The 21,000-nt window shown below is 42.7% G+C and overlaps 1 protein-coding gene across 1 annotated transcript in view; it reads left to right on the top strand.

Moving 5' to 3' along the window:
* Positions 1 to 21,000, top strand: part of EEPD1 (endonuclease/exonuclease/phosphatase family domain containing 1) — a 65,194-nt gene that overhangs the window by 37,448 nt on the left and 6,746 nt on the right. Inside the window, exons 3-4 of the mRNA XM_082044472.1 lie at positions 16,686 to 16,796; positions 20,156 to 20,290. Coding sequence (XP_081900598.1) covers positions 16,686 to 16,796; positions 20,156 to 20,290 — 246 coding nt within the window. The remainder of the gene's footprint in view (positions 1 to 16,685; positions 16,797 to 20,155; positions 20,291 to 21,000) is intronic.

The raw sequence follows: 21,000 nt of genomic DNA, 5'->3' as shown, positions 1-21,000 counted from the left end.
GAGTGATCTCAGCCTGGTGGGAATGGCTGTTTGAGGCATTGTCTGGAGCTGTGCAGGAAGCTCTTCAGAAAGGCTCAGCTTCAGAAAAATGATCTTTCCAAATTGAGCTCTCTGAATATTTGATATCTGCTTTCATACAATGCCAAGCTTTAGGAATTTAAACGGCCTGTTTAGCCCTCTGGAAAATAACAAGGTGGAATTATGTAAGTTCAAAGAAATTTGCTGCCTTTATTTTTTAAATACAGGAGGGGGAAAAAAGTAGACTAGAACAAAATCCCTTGTCCTGCCTGCTTGCAGTGTCAAGTTTTGAGAACACGTGCTGTGTTTTGTTCCCATCAATCACTGTTTATCTCAATTATATTGCAGGAATACAGAATATTATTAAATTATAATGTTTTAATATTCATCACAAGATTGATTTTTCTGGTTTTCCAAGGAAGTTTTCTTTAAGATAGCTATGGACATGATTACCTTAAAGTGTTTTTCATGTAGGACACTTTCTAGTCTGTCATAGATGATTTTTAACTTTCATAACCTTATTATTTCTAAAATTCAGTGCTCAACGTTGAAAGTGTTGTTAGGTATTTTTGATACTTGCATGGAAACCCGGAGTGAGTAGAAGCATGCTGGTGAACAGCAGTGTCCCCTGAGAACACTTACGGGGACACAAGAATCTTTGTGCTGCAGACTAGCTCCGTTAAATCAAATCACACTGAAGTCATGTGCACTGGTAGTGAGTCTCTTGAGAACCAGGCCCTTGACACAGTATCATAAAATTATCTGCAAAGCACCATTTACTGACACCTCTTTGAAACGGCATGGTGACCTAAGAGGCGAGGCACGTGAAGCAGCAAGCTGTTGGAGCCTCCCGCAGCTTGCTGACAGGCTGGGAACCCTTGTTGAACTATTGGGGTCTTAAGAAGATGGCAGCCCACCACAGGTATGTCGTGGAAAGCTTTGCCCTTGCGTAGCAGAGCAATGCTATGCTTCAAAAGCTGCACATCAGTTCTTTACTGATTGCTTACAGCAAAGAGGTTTAATGCCTTTCAGCTATCTCAGATACTTTATTATCTTTAAATGTTTTTCATGCATTGACCATTGAAAAGAAATTGGTCACACCATGAGAAGCTTTGTGTTTAATTTCCTAAACCCTAGCATTTTGGCAAATTTGTCCAAAACGACCCTTTAAACTAAAGATCTACTACACTTCACTGCATTTATGTCTCGGGTTGCTGAGACGGAATGACTGACTGGGTTTAATTGCAGCTCATCCTGGCTTGGGGCAAGCTTATCTAACCCTTGGACGCAGCTCATCCGCTGGTTTGCTTCTCTGGGGTGCTGGGGGCACCTATAAGCACTGCAAAAGAGGGGTGCTGCTTGACGACCCGGACTGCAGGACCCCACTTGCTGTCATTGAGAGAAATGGGAAAACAGTAGTTTATCTTGGTGAAATAGGGCCAGGTCATGTAAGAAGAACAAGAGTCTTTACCTGAAGAAAATCCTGTATCAGAGACTGGCTTGTTTGTGTTTGTTTTGGCCGTAGCCTATCCAACACGTTCCCACAGGAACTGCACGTGAGCAGTCTTACTGGCAGCTTAATGCTAAGCACGTGCTTACACGGATTTTGGCTTACCTTGAACCTTCCCATCGATCTGTTTATTTCCCTCTCCCTCCTCTCTGAGCTTGCCCTGGCTGCCGCGGGCTCGTGTTGCTGGTGTGCCTTTGCTTCAGAAGAGCTGCTGCCATTTGCCAGGGGCAGTGACAGACACGAGATGCCAAGTGAGGGCTTGAGATGGTGACAGCCTTGTCCCCGTGAGGATTCAAGGCCACTCATGCTTTAGAAAGAAGCATCTCAGGCATGCAGGTTTGTTGGCGCCATGTCTTGTATGAAGCATCTCTTCCTCTTCCGGAAGCACAGCTCTGGGAGAGACCCCCAGGGACTCTCCTGCCCCAGTGTGTTTTTGAGTAGTTTACTTGGTCTAATTTGGGGAAGTCCTTAATTGAAGAACTCTACTTGGCAAGTGTTAATTGTATTCATTTGGGGAAGGGGAAAGAATCATTATCCCGAGGAACATGCTGTTTTTATAGTTTAAAAATAAATCTGTTTAAGTAATTAGCAGATTGAACTGCCTAGCCAGTGACATTTCACACTGGTTGCTGTTTTAGCATTTAAACCTGAAGTCCTTTTCCATAGGCAGCAATTATGCCAAAACAATTGTTCTCATTGGTGCTTGATGCCAGTAGGATGTGCAGCAAGAGTCATCCATACTGTAAGAAAAATAAAAATATTCTTTATATTCTGTTAAATGTTCCACCTGAGCCTTTCAGGTATTAACACGGGCTCTTGAGCTCATTTCTCCTTCAGAGGTTGGTTACTGAGGGAAATTATAATAAATAATTTGTATAACAATGTTATATTAGGTAACTCCCTGACAGCTTTTTATAAGGTAAGCCTGCTTTGGGAACAAGCAACAGTAACCCATTAGTTTCCTATTTATGTATTAATAATCAAGTGCAGCTGCTGTTACTCAAGAGGAGAAAGGACTGTCCACTTGACTCCAAAGACAGAACAGTTTGTCATCTCACCTGGGTAATGCAAATCGCTTAACTCTGATCAGCAGTTTGTGAAAATGTGGGGTTCTTCTGCAAAGTGATGCTTGTTCTGCTTAAATTTGGAAGTGATCTGTTTGCACTGGCATGAGAGATACTCTGGGTGGGCTGAAGCACGGTAGGAGTTGAAGTGACAATTGTGGTTTTGTTCAGGGATGGTGTTCTTGAAGTTGATAATTTGCAGCTTGAAAATCAGGATAATTAACGTAGGTTTCACTATCAAGGTCTGTCTATTCCAGTGATGGCAAATTTATGCGCTGTGATCTACGAGGTCAGTTAAAAGAAAGTGAGAAGAACACAGTAATGATCAGTAGGCTCACATTGGCTGCGTGGGGATTTTCGCCTTCACTGGAGAAGTTTTGGAGGTTGTGAATCAAAAAGGTGTTGAAAGTCTTTCACCTGGTGTTTGGAAATAGAGGTCTTGTAGCTGTGAAGCACAGAATACATTCACTGGGCACCAGGAGAGGCAGCCACGTAGCTTCTAGCTGTCTTAGTATAGGAAGGAATCTTTTCTGTCTGCTGGCCAAATGTTGCGTGGTCATCCATTGGGCATTTCTGCTGGTGTCGACATGAAGAATTGGGATGATAGAATGAGAAAACTGATCAGCCTTCTCCTCCAGATAATTCCCTTTTTTTTTTTTTACTTTTGCCACCTCCCTCGGCAGTACTAACGGCTGGAGTTGTCTCCTATCATGTGGAATCTGTTTTCTGGGTTTCCTCACCCATAGGAAAGACCAGAAGTCTGTATTTGGGAGATGTTTGCTAGATGCAGCCCCTTCCCATCATGCAGAATTTTTGTACTGTGCCTGAGGAACAAATGAAAACGGGTGACACCGAGGAGGTGGCATTATTTTAGTAAAAGAAAATTAACCTGCTTGTCATCAATCAGAAGCGGGTTTTGTCTGAGGGCAAACATAATGAGTAGTGTTGCCTACTTCTACAGGGTAAGACCCAGGAGATCAGGACAAAATGGGATGCTTGTTTTTTTTCTAGTGGCATCACTCGAATAGTGCAAATTCAGCTACAGTCAAAAACAGGTTTGGAAAATGCTGAGCTGCCCTGTGCATTCCCTGCTGTAGCCTTCTCATTTCTACACAGCACACGGAGAATTTTAACTAGAAATTTGCTTTTGTTTTCTTGATCCAGTGTACTGTTTCCTCCAGATATTATCTGAACATAAAAAGTATGACGTCAATTGAGGTTCCAGAATTTCCAGTATGAAATGCATCTGCTGGTTTTTATTTATCTTTTGTCTGCTTTTGAGTAGATTGAGCCAGATCAGTGTTTAATCGTGCTTAAGCCCATTGTAATCTCTGTTCTTTATAAAATCCCTCTCAGAGCAGAGCAGGTTGTTTATTTGTGAAAGGTTATCCCCAGGAGCTTGTCGGTGTTTGAAAGAGAGGTGCTTGTTTTCCATTTGCAGGGGTAAGCAGAGGCACATCACTTCTTGCTTGCGTGGATATAAATATGTTTGTGTGTGCATTTGCTAGGACAGCTGAAAAGCGATCTGTAATGTGCCTTGACATGGAGCAGCTGGTCACCCGAGGCCGTTTGTCTGGCCTGTCACCATTTCCTCGGTATAAGCACCAAGTCGTGGACGCGGGGTCAGTGCTGCCCTTGCAGGCAAATGTTATTCCTTGTGTATAAGCCAGCACTGGTGTGGGAGCTACAATCAGTGAAGGAGGAGCAGGGAAGTGCTGTTGATACCTGTCCCTGCAGGGCAAGAGTCTACCACTGTGGTCTGAGCTCTGACCTGGAACGTATCTGCTGCCCACGCAGCCAAAATGGCCTGCACCATTGCTGCTGTTCAGTTTTTTGGGGAGTGCAAGCATGCAGCAGTCCCAGGGAGGTAGGGAATAATTGCAGTGATCCTTCATTTATGCAGTTACAAGGAAATCACACAATTTTGGCAGAACCACCTAAGATGACCGAATCCGAACAGAGTCGGGAGTGAACCTCAGTCTCCTGAGTTCCAGGCGCTCTTCTAGCGCCAAGACAGTCCTTCCTCTTTGCTGTGATTTTTTAAATTTTTATTTTATTTTTACTGCAGCAGACATGTACCCCAGAAACACAGTTCAGGACTGAGTCTTTGTGTGTTGTTTTTTTTTTAAATGCCATAATCCTCCTGTACAGTGTGAGCCCCATCTTCCAACTTTGTATCACTCTGGAGCTGTTGATTAAAAAAAAGATTACAAGGTAATTGGCAACAAATTAATTAAGGGCTGTAAATGAGTTATATTAACTGTCTGCTCTTAGAACTGTCCTTTCCAGAAAGAGGTTGACCCCTTTGAAACTTAAGTACATTTGAATGTCCTCTAGAGTCAGATAAGTAAACAGCAGTCTCGCTTTCAGGGAACAGGAAAAAGAGATGCAGACTTGGCCACTGGCTCACTCAGGACCTTTGATCAGTCTCTTCCAACCCTGTTGCTGCCTCATTTCTCTGTTCCCCATTTCTAGAGAGGAGAGGTTGGTGTCAAGTCTCTCACTGTCTCCTTTGCCTAATTCAGCCTTGGGGTAGAACTCTGCATAATTCATCAGCTGAAGTATTAACAGGTCTTCCTGCCCTGTTCCTTCAAAGCCATTGGGTCAATGATTGGCCATTCAGAGTAAAAAGGAGATTATTCCAAATTGTCTAATTGATTTTATTTTAATTATTTTTCTCACCTTACTCCCTGTCACTTAACGTTTTTGCTCTCCCACACCCTTTCTATATTTCCTCCTATCTCTTTCCCTTCTCTTGCTTTTTAATCTGAGTGCAGATAATATTTGGGGGTGCAAAATCTTTTTTTCAGACTTCACCCCATGGGATCAAGAAATCTCAGGGTGAAAGGAAGTATAGCTGCTATTGTGAAGAAACCGTTTTTGGCTGAGTAGAGCTGGAAATGATGTTGACACCATTTCTTAAGATATGAGGCTTCTTTGGGATTATGCCATCCACTAGATTAACTTAAGAACCCTGCAGCTATGCAGTGTTTGCCTCTGGCCTTTCAATTCTTATCTTCCTTTCTGTCCTCTAAGAGGGACCTAGATGGCTAGAAGTTTAAAGAGGTGTATCAGTGGACCTTATGGGTCTGGCCAGCTCCATGATGATTCCAGTAGCTCTGTGCAGGGGACCTATAACAACTGTTGTCTTTCCAGGCCCTTTCACTGCAAACTATTGTCAAGTGGTCAGCAGCATTGGAAGCACAGGCTCTCATCTACTTTGATCTTGGTTGGACTTCTTTTTTCCTTTAGTTGCATTGCCCATCTTTTTTCTGATTATAATAAACAAATCACTAGAAGCGACACAATACACATCATTGGGAGCTATGGAGAACACATGTTACTCTTAAAATGCTGTCTTTTGGCAGGTGCCCTCTTCTTCCCTAAAGCATGGCTGTGCCTCTCTGAGAAGTGGTGGTATGGAGATTGCTTGTTATACAAACTTTGGCTTTCCTCGTGAGGCATCTAGGACTGTCCCTGGACTGAAGCCAAATTTATCCATTAATAAAATTATTCTCTACACTTGCAGAACAAGGAGAAACAGAAAATGCCTGTTTGCAAATGCTGACGTGTTTAAGTTTTGTTTGAGGGTGGTAGAAGTAATAGGGGTCCTTAGTTCTTTTTTTTCCTGGCTTTCTTCTAGAAGACAGAAGGCAAAGCAAGTTCATAGAACAGGACCAGTTCTGAATAGCCAGCAATTCTGGGAAGAGTGGTTTTTGGTTTTTTGTTTGTTCTTTTTAAAAGATTGACTGAGCAGCAAGAGTGTTTCAATGTCAGCCACATTTTTTTTTTTTTTTTGTAGCTTATGTGGATTAAATAACACATATGCTCTCTATGGGGAGCTAGAGTCCATTGGCTCTGCTAGAGCAGAACTTGGTCAGGGTTGGAGGACAGTCCCATAGACTCTCTGGAGGGCATGCTAGTGGGTAAAGACAGAAAACTCATGCAAACCTATAAATAAAGAATGTGCTATTTCAGAGAGAAATCAGTGTCAAATTGGGCTCTTTAAATTAATGGCTAGAAATGTGAAAAAGTATTAATAATAATGTATAATAGACGTGTATGAGATTTATTTTTAAAGGTGAGATGATACGTCCTGTGCTGGCATCTGAAAGAGATCCTCCTAATAATTAAGCATCCAGAATTTAAAAAAAAAAAAAAAAAGATACAAGATAGATTTAAATAGTTTTACAGGAGGTGGCACAGTGTTCTGTACAGTGGCATAATCAATGCCTGAAGGAAGAATAAATATTTGAGACTGGCAATGGTTGTGAGTCATATTTTATCTTTTTCTCTTCCTTGTTTTTGTGTTCTTACCATGAGAAAGACTGCTTGCTCTAAGCAGAGATGTAAATCAGTTGGGGAAAACAGTAATACTAACAGTAGGAAAGAAATGGATGGAAGCAAAATGCCAAGTGAATAACTATTTTTGATGCAAGGCTCTGTAGAGTGGGCCAAACTGTGACCTTGTAATAATGAGGGCTGTGTCTTTTTCCTTGTGTCACAGCAGTTTTCTTAACACGCTGCTCTTATTCCTTCTCACACTGTACATCAGTGCATTCCCGTCCATCTTTACTACTGTGTGTATGCCAGTAATGCACAATTTAAAATGGAAAAAAAAAAAGCAACAACAAAAAGCCTAAACAAAAACCCCAAACAAAACAAACAAAAACCACCCCAACTCGCTAACACCTTTGGAAATGAGTAAATTTTTATCATGGGAATGGAGCGACCTAATTATCTTAAGATGCTAAAGCAGCTTTCTTTGATTAATAACTTTCAAAACTGTGATTTTCCTGTTCCCCTTTTGGTTTATTTGTTCTTCTTTTGTATCAGCACTTCCCTACCCACCCCTCTTCCCCTTTTTCTCTGGCTGAAGGCAATGTGAAGGTAAGGAGATTCAAATCCTGGGAGCGCAATATAGCTCACTGGTCAGATTGTTTGTTTCTTTGTTTTGTCTTTTAATGGGTGAACAAGAAACTATTTCTTATCGCTTTCGGGCCCCACGTCCCATAGGATGATTTTCTATTTGCATTCCACATTAAGGGCTAGGTTCTGATAAACTGATTTTCACCTCATGTAGTCCTGGTGATTACTGAGTGAGTAGGGTTGTACACATGCTGGTGTGGTTTTACACTGCACAAATCGATTCCTGAGTTTCATGTTTCATGAGAAAAGAATCGGCCCAGGGATAAAACAAACAAAACAAAAAGTGCAATATCTCATTCTGTGCAAGACTTGGATACCTTAGTGTTGGTCACAGTGTGAGGCAGTAGCTGTAAGCATACGTATATAGTAATATTTCTAAAATATCCAATACCACATTGCTCTAAAAATCTCAGTGTACCTTCCCTAAGCATAAACCTGTCTTCCCAGAGAGGTGTGTTTCTGGTGGTAGAAGTGGTGGCAAGATGAAACTTTTCTTTCCTTAGAAATAAAAAGTTGGGGAAAAAATACTTGGAAAAGCACCTGAGTATTTACAGCAGGCAACACAGTAATAAGTAAATATTTCAGTCATGGGGTGGCTATGATTCTAGCACAGCTAACCAGTTAAGCAGACTATGTAGGGCAAGTGTTTGAAGTCAACCACTCATCTCTCATAAAAGCAGCTTGATGAAAAAGACAGCTTCGTAGTCACGAGGCCTTCTTATAATTATCACACAGAATCACAGAATGTTAGGGATTGGAAGGGACCTTGAAAGATCATCTAGTCCAATCCCCCTGCCGGAGCAAGAACACCTAGATAATTCTTCTTTATATCACATCAGTTCCCTTGGCATGCCATTATTGCTGTTAATGATTATACTGCCTACCTATGCAGGATTAAACACTTTCTTGAAAAGGCTTCAAAAATAAATTGAAAATATTTTTGACCATCCTTGGCAGCCTCTTGTGCCTTAATTCCTGTATTATGTTTAAAAATAAAGTCCTTCAGGGTAAGAAAAAAGGAGTCAGGAATTGTCTTCTGCAAAATGAATCTGTCCCATGAAGTTCAAGGAAAAAGTTCAGATTCTGAATGCAAACATTAGAAATCAAGAATCCATGAAACTTCTCCTACATGGAGGCTGACAAATACAGGTGCTGTCTTCCACAGGGAAAAGGCAGCATAAATTTCCACCAAAGCGTATGTGAAGACACCTTCCCATTAAATGGCAAACTGGGTGAAAGATGTTACATTTCCCATGTTGACAATAGGTAGTTGAGCATCCTGGAATTCTTCAGTAGCGGCCCCAGCACTTAAAATGTGTTTGGAGAGTTATCACATTGCCTCTTTCATTTGTTGTTGTTTCACTGCTCTGCACCAAAGGTTTCCGTGTCTTCCTTTGGAAGATCTATAAAAAGACACTATATAAATAACCACTTTTGTTTAGGATGAAGATAGGAGAACATGCCAGTGAACAATCTGCATTGTTGTCCCAGGAACACTATGATTAAAGGCGAGCAGAGAACTGGTTTAATTGGCTACAATCTGGTGTTGGTTGTTTTTGTTTGTTTGTTTGTTTTGTTTTTTTATCATATATTAGAAGATAAAGAATGTAATTTCCTCTTGTATATTACAAAGAATTAAGCAGTTGGGTGAGTGCAGCAAGCTATAATTCCTCTGGGAGGGCAGTGTAGAAACTCACTGCTAATTTTTTCCAAAATAAGTTTTCGAAAAGGAAAGCAAATAACTTGGAGTGCAAACTTTGGCTCCAACCACTCCCCAACTGATCCTGTAAAACCTCACTTAAAAAAACCCAACATATCTGATTTTATTCAAGCGGGTTCGTATATGGAAACAAATCATTATCTCAATTATCAAAAGCATGTAATGTTAAACTTATCAGTGTAATTATTTCCTGCACATTCACGAAGAAAAAAAAAAAATGGTGAATAACTCAGCAGCAACAGGAGAGAGGTACGTGTCCAGCTGGATTTGCATCCACACAATGGTTCAAAACACAGCCAAGCTCATGAAAGGGCTCAGATGCCCGATGTGGGAAACGATGTCTTCAGTTTGAAAAACTTTCCAGTCCTGCCAGGCATCCTTCAGCTGCCACCTAACCCTCAGTGGTGCCCAAATGACAGAGTCCCCTGATGCTTTGTTTTCACGATCCTCAGGTAGGCAAAGCAGTGCCTCTCTGCAGACACATGTTTACCCCTGCCTGAAGCAAGGAGAGCAGACTTGGACAACCTGGTTTCTCATATATGCATAGCTTGGCTTCAAATATTAGCCTTCCTTATCCTGTCTTCTCCGAGGAGCTCAGCCCCAGAGGTTTCCTTTTTTTAGTAGTAAGCTTAGTAGTGGTCTCTGCAGCAAAGCCAGCAGTTCAGATCACCACGTGGCTCCAGGGCAGCAAGGCTGCATTACAGTAAATGTTTGCATTCCAGTCCATAACGTGGTGCCTGGAGCACCCATCTAGGAGCTGAAAATCTGATCAGATGGGCCAGGACCTGAGATCCCAATATGCATGCACGTTATCGCAACGAATGAGCTCTGCATGTCCGTTGCATGGAAAGGCATGTAGAGGTGATGACTGTGCCTATAGGTGCTGTATTATTTCTGAAGAAAGACACCGGTTGAGGATTTGGCTGTGCCAAAGGGCTCTGCCTCAGTTTTGCTGCTCACAATGAGTTCATAGAGCTCTTTGAAGGACACCTTGAATCCTTGTGAGGAACGTGGAAGATGGTAAAGATTTATTCCGTCATGAATCTGGATATCTTGGTTTAGCTCTAGGAACAACAAACCAGTATATAAAGGATGGAAAAGTATTGCCCTAGGTCTTGATGACCCAGTGCAAGCAGCACACACTAACATGGCAGAAGGGGCAGATGGGCTTTCCAGGGGTAATTCTGGGGCTGCTGCACTTTTGGTAGATTGGTTCCTTTTTTTAAAATCCTAGAATTTTTCTTCTAAACTTTGGTTTTGTTTTTGTTTTTTTTAATTATTTCTTCAGCTCTGACTTCATTGTAGAATTATGTGCAAGATGGAGAAGTAGAAAACTTTTTCCAACACAAATGTATAGATATGGCTGAGAGAGAAGCTGATTCCCTGAGGGTAGTTGTTCTCCTTTGAAAGCACTCATGATTATCTGTCTATCAGACCCCCATCTGCCTGCCAAGTTTTGTTTGCCTTTATGTAATATCAATACTTGAACAACAAAAGCAATAGATATTGTGCAATCTTTAATGAAGTCTTCCTAGAAGGGACTAGTTAAATTGGCCACCCTGACTTTCCGTTGTGTTATTTATATGTTTTAATAAAATTTGTGAGTGCATCCACCATGCCAGTGGATGCATCTATTTCTTGTGTGTGTATTTTTTTGGCTCCTTTTGCAAACAGGAAAGGGATATGCTTGAGAGAAAGGCAAACAAGCAGTGGAGGCCTGAGACAGCACTGTTGTCAGTGGGAAATGTGATCCAACCTTGAGTCTCTGTTTCAGGCTTTAGCCATAATAATGCTTCCGTCCCTGCTGTAACATTTGGATGTAGGAGAATCCAGATGCATCTGAAGGGCCTGATGCTCCTCCATGTCACCTTCTTTACTTGCTCCTGCCTGTGGGAAGTGGATCCAGTGTTGTCTGGCTGCAGAAGTGTGTTGAGCATCCTGGCCCTGCTATGTCTTGCAGCCCCTCTTGACTTGCCTGCCACTCTAGGACAACAGTCCTGAAGCCTTTGACCTTTCCTTACCCATACCTCAATGGCCAGTTCAGTAAAACACAACACCCACAAATCTCTTGCTCCCCCTAACTCTACCCCTTCCTCCTTGCAAACGTGATCTAACAAAACACTCTTCTTCATCAAGAACATCGGTGTCAAATCAGGATGCTTTACTGGCAAACCAAAGGTGCTGATTTCAAGTTCGCATAAATATTTATAGCTTTTCTGCTCTTGGCTTTATGGGTCAGGCTTCATTGGGGTGCATCAGCTGCAACTGTGTCCTATATCTGGTAGATTGGACTAAGATTACAGGTATTTGAGTCTGCTTTTTCAATTGGAAATAAAAGTACAGTCCACTTGGATAAATAAAGAAAGGATAACGTGCATTTAACTCCAAGAACGTGATTTTTAGCTTCTACAATACCCAGTGGTGAAGCAGGGAAGGCATATATATATATCTATCTATATATCTATATATATATATATATCTACTAAAGGATCGATTGAAAAAGAGCAGTGCCAGATGGTCTCAGGAAGCCACTGTCAATGTTGTTGTATCTTCTATCAGAAATATATTAGACCATGTTTCAGGATGAGAGTTTTATTGGTGAGGGTTGGGAGGCTTCTCATCAAGTGCTACTGCACAATTTCCAAGGTGTATCTTAGAGCATTTCTGTCTATCCTTTCCCGAAGCACCAAATGCATCACTGGGAGATGCCCCTTACCTTGGTGTTTTCCAGCCCGTGACTGGCAGATTCCTGCAGTCCATGAACTGCTACTACTAAGAAGTCCCTCAAAAGTAACTGGGAAGTGAACCCACTACCAGAAAACTTGCATTTTTTCATGCACAGGTACAGGTTTCTTCTTCAAGATTTATCCAGGATCTACAGGTCAAAAAAAGGTGGTGCATTTTGACCTAAAAAAATAGCATAACATCTTTTTTTGCTGGTCAGGGTCTTCTTTTTAATTATTGCCAGGTCCCACACTTGAATGTCATGTCTCTTTCACCATGACAATGTCAAATGTTTGCTAATGTGACACCTCAACATAGCTGAAATAATAAGGAATTGATAGAAGTTTCATATGCATCTCTGGCAGTCATTAAAGCTGCTCCCTCTAGTGCCTGTTAAAAATAAAGGAACTGTGTGTACGTGACATTTAGAAATGGAATATTTATTCCCTAGTTCTCATCTCTCCTCTTGGTTAAGAGGAACCAAAATCACCCTTGCTTTAATTAAGTAAGTTGTTGTTTACCTTCACTGCAGTGCCCTTTTTGGCCTGAAAGCCTCTGTGGTAATTAACTAAAATGGAGAGTTAATGTCTTTGAGTGCCTTTCTAAAGTTCACGTGATGATTACTGCACTGCCATGTACTGTGCCATAACAACAGGCTCACTCTGCAACCTTCTTCCTTCTCTACTCACCCTCCTTTACAGCCTTTGCTCTAATTCCAGATATGAAAGCGTCCTCCAAAGAGGAATCACTGGCTAATAAGAAATGTGGGATTTATTAAGCCCTAAGACATTGTTTTCCTGGGTCACATTTAGTTTCCTCGGGGTTTAGGAGTAGCGCAAACTCTTTTTGAGCAGAAGGTGCTCACCTCAAGGCAGGTCTCTGGCTCAGTGTGGTCCCCAGTGCTGGTATTATAGGACTAACACTTGACAGACAAAGATGTTCAACATGGAGTGCTGTCATCATCTGGAAAAGATGCCCATGCTGTGCTGGTTTGGGACTGGCTGCACTAATAGCACCCCAAAAGAAAACAAAGATTAACCAGTGCATCCTGAACAGGAGTTGGTGAGATTTGCTTGTGGGCTCCTGCCGGGTGCTCATTGGCAGCTCTCCTAGTGTGAAGAATTGCTGCACTGGAAAGGATTTAATTTAATGCACAGATTAGATACTCTTGCTAGCGGTGCCTGGAGTGTCTTGAGGAGACAGGTAGGTGGTTAGGGAGCCCATAACTCTCTCACGCTCTCTAGCACTTGCCAGCCAAGCACATGTTCTTCTCCCTGCTCCCAAATTAGTCTAAGACCCTTTGCCTTCCCCTTTCCAGTCCCTCCTCAAACGTCTATTTCCTCAGCTTTTCTGACTGCCCTCCATTCTTTTCCAGTGTCAGTCATAACCCCACTCCTTTACCCATCTCTGCTTCTGGAGGGTCTGGGAGCAACAGGCTTCTTATCAGGGTGGACAAAGAGTAATGACGTCTTTGGATCCTCCTTTCTTGGGAAAATGACATGTTGCTGATGAGCAAAGGCGACAGGGCTTGTGCCACCCCCTGGGGTGGTGGCCCTTGTGTCACCTTGAGGGCAGTGGGCAGGTACTTGGCACAAGGCATTTGACCTCTTAAGAGCACAGGCTGCTCTTTGCCCAGAACACACCTGAAGCCTGTGTGCTACCACATTCCTGCTCCATGGAAGTGTTGCCTATCCCACAAAAAACAGTACCCAGCTGCAAGAGAGACCGTGGCGACAAAGGTGTAATAATACATCTTGGCATCCTTGTAAATAAGCCCTGTTGCCGTTGGTATTATGGTGCGTGTTTCAATTTTGACTTGGTATGTGTAGGAGTTAATGAAGAAGCTGATTGCATTTCATGAAACTTACAGCCTGAAAGGCTCTAGAAAAAAAACAAAAATAGAACTTTTTTTCTTAGGGAGATTTAGGGAAAAAATGTTGTACTGATTGACTGAGATTATAATTTTGATTTTTCTTTGCCACTTGAAGAACTGCTTCTGAAAGCAATTGATGTAGATCTTAGTTTTGCTAAGGAGGAAGGGCATTTTTTTAATTCCCAGTGTAGGCTAGGAGCTTGTCGGTATATTTTTACTGTACAAGAGAAAGCATAATGTTGTTTGACATGGAAGTTTGTGGGCAGAACAACATGATTTGAGAGATGCCCTTCTCACTTCAGAAAAAGGGTGACCTAAGCAAGCATGCTGTCACAGTTTCAAAATCTGTGTGCCTGTAAGCCCTGGAAAATGGGCACAGATTAAAGTCAGCTGCTGTAGGCCAACTTCTCCATTGCTGCAACTGTACCCAGAATGCGCTAATGGCTTTTCTCTAAACAAACTGTGTAATCTTATTTGTCATATTTTTGTTTGAGCAAAGTTAAATCAAGGCCTTAAAAAAAATCAGCTTGGAGGAAAAAAATATTCAACTAGTCAACGGCAGATGCTCTTTTTAATAAAGTGATGGTTTCTGTAGGATTTATTCAGCCCTGTTGTACACTTTGTGCTGGCTGGACTTTCTAGGCAGCTGCAACCCAGAGATAAGTTAACTCTTTTGTTGGGTTACAGTTGAACTCCTAATTTCAACAATTCTTTTTTTTTGCTGATTTAAGTTATTTAAATGTTAGGAAGCTCATTCACCACATTCACGCTGTTTAAAGTCATCAGAATTACATCAGGAATGAATAATTGTTGCTGACGTGATTTATTGTGTTTATTAGGGTAGCACCCGGCAAACAGTTTAGAGCCGAGCTTTGTTCCCTGGCCGTGCAGATACCCTGCGTGCCTCCTGTTTAATATATCAGCCCTGCCCTAGTGCTGCCCAAAGGTATCTAATGGACAATAACACAGTATGTTAATGTGGCATCTTGAATAAGAAGCCTGAGCCAATCTCAGCATTCAGAAAACTGTTTTAAAAAGCGTGCCAAGTGTTTTTATTTTGGGTGCACAAATAAATTCTCAGCCTTCCAATGCAAAAAGGTTTTGCTGGGTCACGTGTATCTGAAAAGTCAATGTTTACAGGTAGTTAGTAAAAGAGCAGGGGTTTATTTTTATTTTTGAAACAAAAGATAAAATAAACATGAGAATAGTTGTCCCATCGTTTTGCCAGTACCCATGTAGGAAACACTTATATCTGCGCAGTTTATCACCGCAGCTCTTTGAACTGTGTTTGGCGTGTCCCACTGCAAAGAGTCACTGTGTACAGGAGGTTATTGTTTGCCTTGAAAATCCTGCTTCGTTAAACTACATCTTGATTTGGAGGGACATTCTGGATACAAGATTTTGTCTGCAGATACTCCACAGTGAAAACCTCTGCATTTTAACATAGTTTCTTCAGCATCAACTGTAACAAAATTATGTGCATTGGAGGTCCCTGTTGCTCTTTTGCAGTGATTACTTTGTACTGTCCCCTGTCCCTGCAGCCAGAGCTGCTGTATTCCGGCACTTCTGTGCAGCTGGGCGTTTGGCTTTGTTTGTTTGTTTAATTTAAATCACAAGATTTTTTAAAAATCTCAAGATGTTTTTTTACAATGAGGGTTGCGAAACACTGGCCCAGGTTGCCCAGAGAGGCGGTAGATGCACGTCCCTGGAAACATTCCAGGCCAGGCTGGACAGGGCTCTGAGCAACCTGATCTAGTTGAAGATGTCCCTGCTCATTGCAGGGGCTTGGACTAGATGACCTCTGAAGGTCACTTCCAACCCAAACTATTCCATGATTCTATGAGTCTATGTTACCCAGCCAGACTTGGGGGCTTTCCAGGGTGTCCACAGTTCCAACGTCCATGATCTGCTGGACTGAATATGAGGAAAAACTTCTTTACTTTGAGGGTGCCAGAGCACTGGAACAGGCTGCCCAGACAGGTTGTGGAGTCTCCTTCTCTGGAGACATTCAAGACCCACCTGGACATGTTCCTGTGCAACCTGCTCTAGGTGAACCTGCTTTAGCAGGTGGGTTGGACTGGTTGATCTCCAGAGGTCCCTTCCAACCCCAACCATTCTGTGATTCGGGCGCAGCCTCTATAGGTCTGACTCTATGCTTCAACACGTAAGGATGTCTGAGTGCTGTGGCTGCACAGCACTGTCCAGGAAGACAAGCACCTCTGGGGACCATCACAAGGATCTGGCTGGATCTGTGTGCAAGTCTGCAGCCCACCCCTTCAAGCATGGGGAGTCTCAAGCATGTGTCCCTGGCGTAAAGTCAAAGTCAGAAGAGCCCTAACTCCAAAACACCAGTTACTGAGGTGGCCTACACCCTTCCTCTTGTGTTGTGCCGGTAGACTCAGTGTTGGAGCAGAGCCAGCCCCGCTATGGGGGCTTCCTGCCCCATGGAAGGGTTTGGCAGATGCTCGAGGAGCCCCATGGGGGAGTGGGATAGGGTGCAGTCAGCATCTTTGCAGGCAGCATAGAGGGAATCCCTTTCCAGTCAAACAAGTAGCTTTGGAGGGGAAAAAAAAAGAGTCTGAGGGAGAAGCGTTCTCTCTCAGCATTTACACAGAGCTATTTTGATTTTTGTTTATCTCCAAATAATGTCCAGTCGGGGGTGAGTCAGCCTGGGACGTGGCCCAGACCACCTCCTTTGTGAGCCTTCAGGGAGGGCAGAGAGCCTGTGGTCCATGGTGTCTCTTACCAGTGCCTCACTACATGCTTTATTTTGCAAATTTTTTAAACCCTACAAAGCTGATCTTTTTTCTTTTTTTTTTTTTTTTTTTCTCTTTCCTCTCTCTTTAGTTTTGTATGGAGCTGAACCAGCCGACGCTGCCAAACATCCGCAAGTGGAAGGGCCCTAGAGGATGTTGGAAGGGTGTTGCTTCCGAAAAACCCTCGGGCCAGCTACACAAGGTACATTAATCCCTAAGTCTGAACTTTGGCTTTGCTTTCTTTTTCCCCTCTAAGTAAGGACGTATTTTGAATCTGTTTAAGGCAAAATATTTTGCAAATCGTTTTCGGCAAGGTTTGCATTTCTTGGATTTTTTAAGCTGTCTCTTTCTATAGCTTTTGATTCAACTGTGACATTGATTTTTTGGGAGAATTGTTTTCCTCAGCCTATGGCACACTTGTAAGGAGGAAGTTGTGTGCATCTGGGGGAGATATGGCAGATAAAAACAGTATAGAAATATAGAGAAAAGGCTACACATTAGGAAAAGGAAACACTCCTTGGTTTTGCCCCTGGCAAATTGCAGTACTTCTGAATTTTTTTGTGCTAGTCAGCTGAGCTTGTTCCCTACCACAGCACCAGCTGGCATTTGGAAGAGCTCCCCATTTCCCTAGTTTGCAAGCAAAGACCCCGCAGAGGGGCCGTGCAGCCTGCCACCCTCATCTGGAAGAGGAGCTTATCCCACATGTTCCCCAAAGTGCTCTGCACAGTTATTTAAAATATACTGTGGACTCCATTTGAAATCCACACCGTACTGCACTGTGCTTTTCCCTGCAGCAGTATCTTCTGCCGTGTGTATATATATGTATGTACTGCAGTGGGGTACTAATTTATAAGGTGGTGACAGCTACACCTGCTACCCTTGACAATATACAAGGTATAGCTACATTGGAGTAAACACCACAGTGCACAAAAGCACTGTGTCCCAAGGGAAATCTCTTTTTCCCTTTAAGGGTACTAATGAGATTTCAGAGCAAGGTCCTCCTTGGGCTCAAACCTGTTCTGAATGAGATAATTCTCATGATGCAGTTATTGCAGCGTGGATGTTGTTGTGGGGTGGAAGCAGGAACGAAGAACTGTCATGTAATAAATGGTGCCTAGCAGTGCATTGGGCTGTCTTCATCTATTCTGAGCACTGTCATTATTAAAGACATGGCTGCAGTTGTGTCCCATAATCACGCTGCTTGGAATTCATGTTTCCTTAATCTGGCTCTTCCAAATCAAGTTGTATCACTGCTGACTCCTGAGGCTGTTGTTGGACTCTGATGTTTTGGGAAGTGCAGCAGCTTTTGCTGCCCTTCTGAGTACAAACCCAAGAATGGCAACTAACAGGAGAAAAAGGAAAAAGAAAAAAAAACAAAACACAAATCCACAACAACAAACCAAACCAACCCAAAACCCACCACCTGAGCAGCACAAGAATTAGACTCTGGTTACCACTAGGAAGACTCAGAAAGTCTTAATGTGTCCAAGGCTTAAAGCAATTCACCCTTAATTCCAATGCAGAGTGCAAAACCCCTTCCGGACGTTTTTATTCCTGACTGGAGTTTTCCTTTGGGATCTCTTGTTAGGCCAGATCATTGAAACACTGAATTTAAAAAGTTGTGCAAAGTTGAGCCTCTGCTTTTTTCTTTTTTTCCCCAATAATTATTAATAATTGTGTCAGAGTTTCTACATTAAATCCAGAGTCTTTAGTCTATTTTTTCCTGAACTGAATTTCCAAAGACAGCAATGAAAGTTTTGACTATGAGCTGAGTAATTAAAAATCATTGTCTACCTTGTTTTACTGGTAAGGATGTAAGGATGAATGCTTCTCAAAATTACAGGCAAAGTCTATTGCCAAGCTAAGAACAGAAAAAGCACGTACTGACTCTTCCTTTTAGCTGCTTAAACAGAAGTCTGGCTGTAGTGGAGAACCCTCCACTGGGCCAAAAAGTCTTCTCTACGCCTTGGGTTAGTTAATGGGGCCATCTACTTTGAACATTGTGTATGCAAGTGCGATACAGTGAGTTAAGGGAGTGGAACCCTGAGTATACAGCATCTTTGGCACAAGCTCATCTTGGGATGCTCTACGGGGCTGAATAATGCAGAATGGTGGATGGTGCTTCAGGCTTGTGCTTCCACACATCCCAGGCATTTGGCCTTCAAACAAGCAATAACTTTTGACCACCATGTTGATGTGGAATCTGAAGCCAGGGAATAGCAAACAGCTGTTGACAGCAGTTTTATTCTACCACAGCTTTTCCTGTAGCAGCTTTCAGACCTTAGACTTCCAACTGGTGGAATAATTTTGTCGTTATTTTAAGGGTGAGTTATCTAAAGGAGCTACCAAATGATTTTAGCCAACCTTAATACTTTCTTTCAAGTCAGCAGAGCAGATAACATTTGTTTATTCCAGCTGAAATGGTAAAAAACCCTTTTCCTTGCAATGGATTTAGCTACGATTCACTAAGGGAAGAGGGTTTGAATGATACCAAGCAAAAGGGTGTCTGGGTGATGGGAGGAGGAGCTGACAGGCTTTCAATTAGGTAGTGCTGCTGGTGTGACCAGGGTGGGCAGCTTTCTGAAAATGCCAATATCACGTCTTGAAGTAATAAAAAAAAATCCATGCAGGATGATAGGAACAGAGCTGAAAGGAACAGAGAGCTGAGCATGAAACAGGTGGAAAAGAGACAGAGAAGATTGAGACGGCTGAGATGTCTAGACCAGATTTCACACTGAGAGACTTAAGGAGCCTGGATATTTTTAGTTTGTAGGTGACAGAAATACATGAGATGACTTATGGCATGGGGAGGAGGAGTAACTGTGCGCAGCATCATCCACCGCAACCCCAGCAGTCACCCAGTGAGACCATGAGTTCAGGGTTAGACAAACCATCCATATTTTCCTATGGGTAATAAACTACCTCATTATTGGCCACACTCAGAAGAACAGGATGCCTCTGATGCCTTGCCTTGACTAGGAGGAACAAGGACTGTATCAGCCCAAACACCTGCACAAGAGGCGGCATCTTTATCTTTCACCCCTGCGGTGGCCCTGAACGTGCTCCATCTGTATAAGATAAAATAGGTTATTAAATCCTGGGGTGGACCAAGCAGTGCTGAAGTTACCTGGGTGTCTGATAGCCAGCATACAGGTGAGAGAGGCTGCAGGTAGTAGAGGAACATGTGTTTCAGGTCAGCACATTCATTTTTCAGTGAAGTCAGTGGAGGTGACCCCCACATCTGGTGGGGGTTTTGGCCAGGGGGAGATAAAGAAGTGTTTCCACCTGTTCTCTTTATCACCTACTGATAGCCTAGGATGCTCTTTCTCCTTTATGCTTGTGCACAGCGAGTTGGGCCTCCTGCCCTCAGCAGGCGCCAAGTCCAGATATAAACCTGCATCATCTTCTACCACCTCTGCATATTTTGGGAGTGATGTACACCCCTGCTAACAGAAACAGTGGTACTGAAACTGGCCAGTGAAAATTTAAGCTAGAGGGCTGCATTTGGGCAGAATATTTTAGTTTTGCCTTCTTACTACTAGCTTTTCTCTTTAATTCCAGGGAGTTGAATATTTTGGCTTCCTCTGGGATACAACAGCAGGCATTGAACTGAAAGATGCCTCATCTCAGGAGACAGCACAGACTAATGGCAATGGGAAACACTCATATCCTCACCCGTACCTCGCACATTTCAAGGTAACTGCTGTTGTGCCAACTGACCCTTGCAGACTTTAGCTTTTATTTAAAAAAATGGGTAAGATGGAAAGAGATACAGTGTTCTAACAGGTAAAAATTTGCATGAGGCTCTGACCCATCTCATCACTTTAGCACTGTATCATGGCTTGATTATAGAAAGGTGCTTAATGAGCCTTAATACGTATGGCAGATCACCAGATTCAGTCATTTCCCTCGCTCCTGTGGGAGCAAACCCTGCCAAAAGTAAGCATTTGGGCGCTTGAGGATTGGTAGATCTTTGGTAGCATCCACAGCCACTGAGAGTGTGACAGAAGTCACCAGTCAACTTGTTCTGCTTTTACCGAATTAAGACAGCGTGAACAAGGTGTGTATCCAGCAGCACCCAGCCACAGGGCTGTGATTCCTGTCAGTGCCACAGATTGTGAGTGGAGAGGGATAAGTGTAGGCAGAATGGAGATACATATATATGTAGAAGGCACAGTGCTCCTGAGAGACTCGGACTGATCTATGTTATGTTGCAGGCATACTGCAGCGTTCCTATTTTAATGCTTTTTCACTAGGCTGAACCCATCTAAAAGAACATGGTGCATTTTGGAAACTGTTCTCGTACATGTGCCTGAGTGAACATACAAGCAGAGAGAGCCCATCTCTGCACAGGCTGTGGTAGAGGGGTCCAGGTTGGGGAACTTGACATCTCTGATAATGCCTCC

The sequence above is a fragment of the Streptopelia decaocto genome (genome assembly GCF_964273445.1).
Source record: "Streptopelia decaocto genome assembly, chromosome: 2".
Classification (NCBI taxonomy): domain Eukaryota; kingdom Metazoa; phylum Chordata; class Aves; order Columbiformes; family Columbidae; genus Streptopelia; species Streptopelia decaocto.
This window is presented reverse-complemented; position numbering and strand designations above follow the sequence as displayed.